At 38.6% G+C, this 6272-nt stretch overlaps 1 protein-coding gene across 1 annotated transcript; it reads right to left on the bottom strand.

The window, feature by feature from the left end:
• On the bottom strand, nt 3738-4700 carry LOC109342425. Its single transcript, XM_019580411.1, has 3 exons — nt 4633-4700; nt 4404-4587; nt 3738-4286 (listed from the first exon to the last, which is right to left on the bottom strand). Exons 1-3 carry the CDS (start codon nt 4698-4700, stop codon nt 3738-3740), a joined length of 801 nt encoding a protein of 266 aa, XP_019435956.1.

The following is a 6272-nucleotide window of genomic DNA, read 5'->3' on the forward strand; positions in this document are numbered from 1 at the left end:
CTGATTCTGTTTTCCAAGCTTTTCAGTTTCAACAACTTTTCAAACAGTTAGGTTAATCGATTAACGTATGCCTTAATCGATTAACAGCATATTTTCATATGTATTTTTAAATACAAAAACTCAAATACGTTATGCACTTAATTCATACATGTTTAACACTTAGTTTATGCCTAGAATGCACATCTACATGTATTTATGTGATGCATGAACATATTATGAATGACATATCTCAAAGATGAAATGATTTAAAAGATTTATGCATATGAGATATGTATTAGGTGACCTAAGCCTTAGACTCAACTTAAACTAGTTTCTAGTCTAAGCCTAGTACCAATCAAAGACTTAAGCATGTTGATTTGTTGGTGATCTTCAAGCTCTTATTAGCACAAGTTGTCCTCATCCAAACCATGACATATAAAGAGAGCTTTCCAAAGTGTTCCTCTTGACGTGCACACTTTCAATCTCCCCCTTTTGATCTTCAACCTGCACAATCAAGAAGACAACAAAACAACCTTTCTCCCCCTTTTGACATTATCAAAAAGATAACTCAGGTAAAAAAAAAAATGAGGCAGAGATATGAGTTAAGCATAAAACAAGATATATTATAGAAAAGAACCAGAAAGGGAAATACAAAGAGCGGTTACATGTTCCTAAATCTTTAATTAGGAAGATCAAGCAAGTTCCTATTATAATCATTCATAATAAAACAAGGTATTGAATTCCAAGTTGTACTATTTCTAGACTTAGCACCAAAAGTGGCCAATTTGTCAGCACAAGAGTTGCCCTCTCTATAAATTTGAGTGATTTTCCAATTCAGCAAATCCAGAATCTTAGTACGCATGTGCCACTTGTTATGAAGCTGCCAAGGGGGATTAGTCTCACCTCTGAAAATTTTCACAACCAAAACAGAGTCAACTTCAAGCCAAATGTTCAACCAACCTTTCTTGTAGGCCAAGGAAACAACTTTAATGGCAGAATAAAGCTCAGCATAGAGGGCAGAATGGATATTAAGATAGGAGCTGAATCCAAGAAGGAACACTCCTTTGTGATCTCTAAATATACCTCCTCCACCCGCATGACCAGGACAACCGAAAGTCGCACCATCCGTGTTTGCCTTTATCCAACCACTCGAAGGAGCCAACCAGAGAACTTCAGTAATCTTAGGAGAATAATTGTAGTGGATATTGACTTTGAAATGCTTGATAATGATCAGATCATTGATAGAAGGATTAGCAGCCATTGAAGAGTAGTTGCCTGAGATGGATGTGTCCCTAATTATCCTAGCAATTGCTTGATTTACAGAGATCACTCTGTCCTCGAATCTTATTTGGTTCCTGCAAAACCAAATGGTTGCAATTGTGCTGATAGAACAGATTATCAAAAATTGTTGAAGTTGCTTGCTGAGATTTTTGTTGCAAGAGATGATCAACTCTTTTATGGAATTTAAGTTGATTTGGATTGAGAAGATTGACATAAGCCAATTCCAAATATCAATAGCAAAGTTGCAGTTGAGGAATATATGATTTGTGTCTTCTATGGCCTTTTTACACAAATTGCATCTAGAGGCCAAGACACAACCTCTCCTTTGCAAGTTGGCATCTAAAGGCATTTTACCATGAATTATCCTCCAGGTGATGAAAGAACTTGAAGGATGTATCACCTTAGACCAAACTAGATTGCACCAGTTGAGAGGATTAGAAGAATTAGTGACAAAATCATAAGCAGCCTTTAGAGATAGCAAACCATCCTCAGAATGCCTCCACACTAGCTTATCAACACCATTAGATTTGATTGTATTTGCTATGCCAAGGGCAACATCAGGGAAGAGGCTTTTAATTGGGACAGGAATTGTCCACTTAGAGTTTACAATATCAGACACAAAAGCTAGAAGAGAGCTCTGTATTTGAGCAGGGATTCCCATAGTATCAGCAATAGGTTCCCCTAGCGAGTTTTCCTTCCAGAAGTTGACATTCTCACCATTACCAATCAACCATATTGAGTTTGAAGATGTGATTGACCAGTTCTCTTTGATGCCAGGCCAGATGGAGGATTTAAAGTGCATATTAGGGGGATCCTTGTAATTACCAAACCTGTTCCTACAGAATCTGACCCAATCATGTTTGTCACATCTCATATCCAAGGCTAGATGAAGAAGGGCAGCCTTGTTCAACATTTTGATAGATCTCAGCCCCAATCCTCCCTGAGAGATGGGAACACAGACTTTGCTCCAGGCCTCTGTGACAAGCTTTCTAGTGCCAATTTCCCCAAACCAAATGAAGTTTCTGATTCCTTTGTCCAAACAATCAATCAGAGAAGCAGGTCACTTGTAAATATGAAAACTATAAAGGAGCATGCTGTGAATAATGGACCTCACCAATTCTACTCTGCCCATAATGGATAAGGAAGAGCCCTTCCAGGTTGCCAATTTAGCAAGAATTCTGTCAGCAATTGGTTGAAGATGATATCTTCTAGGCTTACCTTTAAACAAAGAAACCCCTAGGTAGTTGAAAGGGAGAAAACCCCTAACAAAACCCAACAAAGAAGATATATCATTAATTTTTCTGGCATTGGCATTGATGACATAGAATCTACATTTCTGTGTGTTAATTTGTTGCCCAGATACTTGAGCATAGTCCAGAACAAGTTTCTTAAGACAAAGCAACTCTGTTTTGACACCCTTGCAAAAGATGAGAATATCATCAGCATAGAGAACATGACTAGGAGAGTGCACTCTATTAGGACCAGCAATTGTGCTTATCTTCTTCTCATTGACCAGCTTAAGGATACCCCTACTCAGTACATCCTCAACCAGGCAAATAAGCAAGGGAGAAAGAGGATCTCCTTGTCTAACCCCTCTAGTGCACTTGAAGTAGCCAACACTATTTCCATTAACAATGATGGAGAGCTTGGCAGAATGAAGAATAGTTCTTATCCAATGAATGAATTTATGGTTAAAACCAAAAGCATGAAGAGTGTCCAGCAAGAAAGTCCAATCTATTGTGTCAAAGGCCTTTTTGATATCCAGTTTGATAGCCAAATTGCTCCCAAAGGCTTTGTGATCTAACATGTTTATTGCTTCAGAAGCTAGGCAAATACAATCCTAAATTTGTTTGTCCTTGATGAATACTCTCTACTGCTTAGAGATGATTTTGGGAGCAATAATAGCTAATTTGTCAGCAAGGATTTTAGTAATGATTTTGAACTGGAAATTAGCAAGGGCAATAGGCCTGTAGTCTTCAATTCTATCCTCACCTTTGACCTTTTGAACCAGGATGACTGAGTTAGATTTAAGTTTTTCATCAGCCAACCCTGGTTGAAAAATTGCAAAACAGCATTGCCCACATCAATACTGATAATGTCCCAGAAATTATGAAAGAAGCAACCAGGAAAGCCATCAGGGCCAGGAGCACTGTCCCCATTAAGAGCAAACACAACAGCTTTGATTTCAGTGTGAGAAGGCAATTTAGTCAGCATAGAATTGAATTGTCCTCATCAGTGATCAAACTAAGAATCACATCATGAATAAGAGAGTTAGAGGAAGTGTTGTTAGGAGAGGCAAACAGATTGGTATAATAAGCAAGGACATGATTTTCAATGTCAACTTGGTTATGAAGAGTATTTTCACCATCCTTGATCATAGACAAAGCATTAGTGCCATATCTTATCTTGGTGACTTTATGGAAGAAATTTGTATTTCTATCACCTATTGTGTGCCAATTAATTTTGGCTTTTTCCATCTAGAAGGATTCTTCAACTAGCAGAGCATCCATCAGCTCAGATTGAGCCAAGTCTTCCTCAACCAAAAGGCTATTCTCAGGACCATGATCATTGATGCAATTTTGAATGGTAACAACATTGGCCTTAGCAACAAGGACCCTTTGGTGAATATTACCAAAGACATTATGATTCCAAATTATAAGCTCTTTTTTCAGGTTTTTAAGCTTGGTTGATAAAACAAACATAGGACATCCCACCACCTCAACATTCCAAACCTCTGCCACCAATCTTCTGCAGTCAGTGTTAAGCAACCACATTTTATGAAATTTGAAAGAGGATTTTGGAGTCTGCACTAGATTGTAACTAGAGAATAACAAAGGGAAATGGTCAGAAGAAACTCTAGACATTGTGCAACAAACAAAATGAGTGAAATCATTAACCCAATCATCATTAATCATAGCTTTGTCAAGCCTTTTCTCAGTACTAGCATTACCAATACGCCTATTAGACCAAGTAAATTGAGCACCCGTAGTTGGAAGACTTATGAGGCCAGCATTGTCAATAAAAGTCTAAAATTCAGCAGAAGGAATTCTGGCAGGTAATCTGAGACTTCTACATTCGTGAGCTCCTAAGACCACATTGAAATCCCCTATACAACACCAAGGCCCGTGATTATCAGAGATTACATGTTGGACTTCAGACCAAAGGGGCCTCCGAAGGAGGTAACTAGTACTAGCATAAACAACACAAAAATGCAGAACCTTGTTATCCAGCAACACTGAGAGAGAAATATGTTGATCAGTGTTCATAAGGACAGTAGGAACAAGATCATGGTTATAGAGGCCCCAAATGGAAGGAATGAGGGAACCTCTATCATTGACCACAAAAAGCTTGAGATTTAAGCAAGTCTAATACCTATCTGGCACCTTACTACTAAGAATTTTAGGCTCAGCAAGGAAAATTAACTTAGGCTTTGTAGACATACAAAGATTTTTGAAGAAAATCCTAGTTTTATGGTTACCAAATCCCCTATAATTCCAAAATAGGATTTTCATTGGGCAATGGTTAAATAGCCATCCCTTCGGGTATTATGAATCCTTTGAGATTTATCACTTTTCCTCTGCTTTTTCCTTTGAGATTTGGACATAACAGGTGTGAATTCCTCCTCTCCATCTTGAGAGAAATTATCATCAGCCCAGAGTCTACCTAGCAACCTCATATCAGAAGAGGCAACATTATTGTCCAAATTGGCAGTTTCTTGCACAATGACATTAGCTTGTGAGTCATCTGAGTCCACCACCTGTAGCTCCTCATGTTCTTTGTCTGAGTGGTCCTCATATGCTTGACTTAGAGAAGCAGGATTTCCCATAAGATTGCCTATAGTGTCAATATTGACCTCCCCTCTGTCAATCTCCAAATTAATGACTAAGTCATTAATATCTCTGGGTTGAAAGGCATTGTCTATTATAGGATTAGGGGCATCCTCCCTTTGAATAGGCATGGGAACCTTTTTGACCTTATTTGTAGGTGCAACTTCAAGATTAGGCTTGGAGACTTGCTGACCTTTGGCTTTAGCCTTTGTTGATTCATCAACTAAGCTTTTCTTTGTCACCCTCGACATTGAGCAAGGAGATGACCAATAGCACTACACCCTATGCAAATTTCTGGCAGGTTCTCATACTCTATACCAACAAAAAAAGCAAACCCTTCTCTTTCAACCAAGATTTGGGTAGGCAGCTCCATTTTCAGGTTAATCTCTACAAGAACTTTGGCAAAATGGCCAAAAGTTCTGTTACTTGTTGCACCATCTAAAGACAGGGGAGTTCCAATTCCTCCAGCAATAAAGAAAATGATTTTTGGACTCCAATATTCCTAGGGCAAACCAGTAATCCTAATCCAAGTTTGAGAGTGAGTTTGTTTTTGGCGATTGGGGTTGAAGTCTGGAGTCCATAGAAATAGCCTCAAGATTCCAGGTTTAAGGTTCCATGAACCTATGGAGCATATTTTCCTCATGTCTTCCATTGTCGAGAAGGAAAACTCATAGAAGCCCTTGCCAAGAGAGAGCATGTTCCAGTTGGCAATCATATTCCACATGGAACTAAGTTTAGATTTCAGATCCAGAAATTTCAAAGGAGTGTCTCCTTTAGACAAGATGATTCTTCCATGAAGATGTAACTTGCATCTCTGAAGTCCAGCAAGGTATTCGGCTTCAAGAATTTTTATGGCCACAACGTCCCCTTTGATGCAAGGTTGAGGGAGTTGGGAGGAAGAGATGTCACAAGTTTCCCCCAAAGCTTGAGCAAAAGTTTTCCTCAATGGAGGTGGATCTTCAATTCCTTTGATGTTTGCCTCCACATGTGTAGCTCCTTCTAAGAACCTCCAAGGAATGTACTATGTTGTCATGATGTAGGAAGAAATCCAAAATTGTTGGAGACTCAAGATTATTGGAAATGAAGCAGAGCCCTAGCAGAGAGTTTCATCATTAATATGTGTATGTTCCTTATTTCCAGATGAAAATTAAATCAAAGACAACATCTTGACGATAACTAAGTATA

The sequence above is a fragment of the Lupinus angustifolius genome, chromosome LG03 (assembly GCF_001865875.1).
Source record: "Lupinus angustifolius cultivar Tanjil chromosome LG03, LupAngTanjil_v1.0, whole genome shotgun sequence".
Lineage (NCBI taxonomy): Eukaryota > Viridiplantae > Streptophyta > Magnoliopsida > Fabales > Fabaceae > Lupinus > Lupinus angustifolius.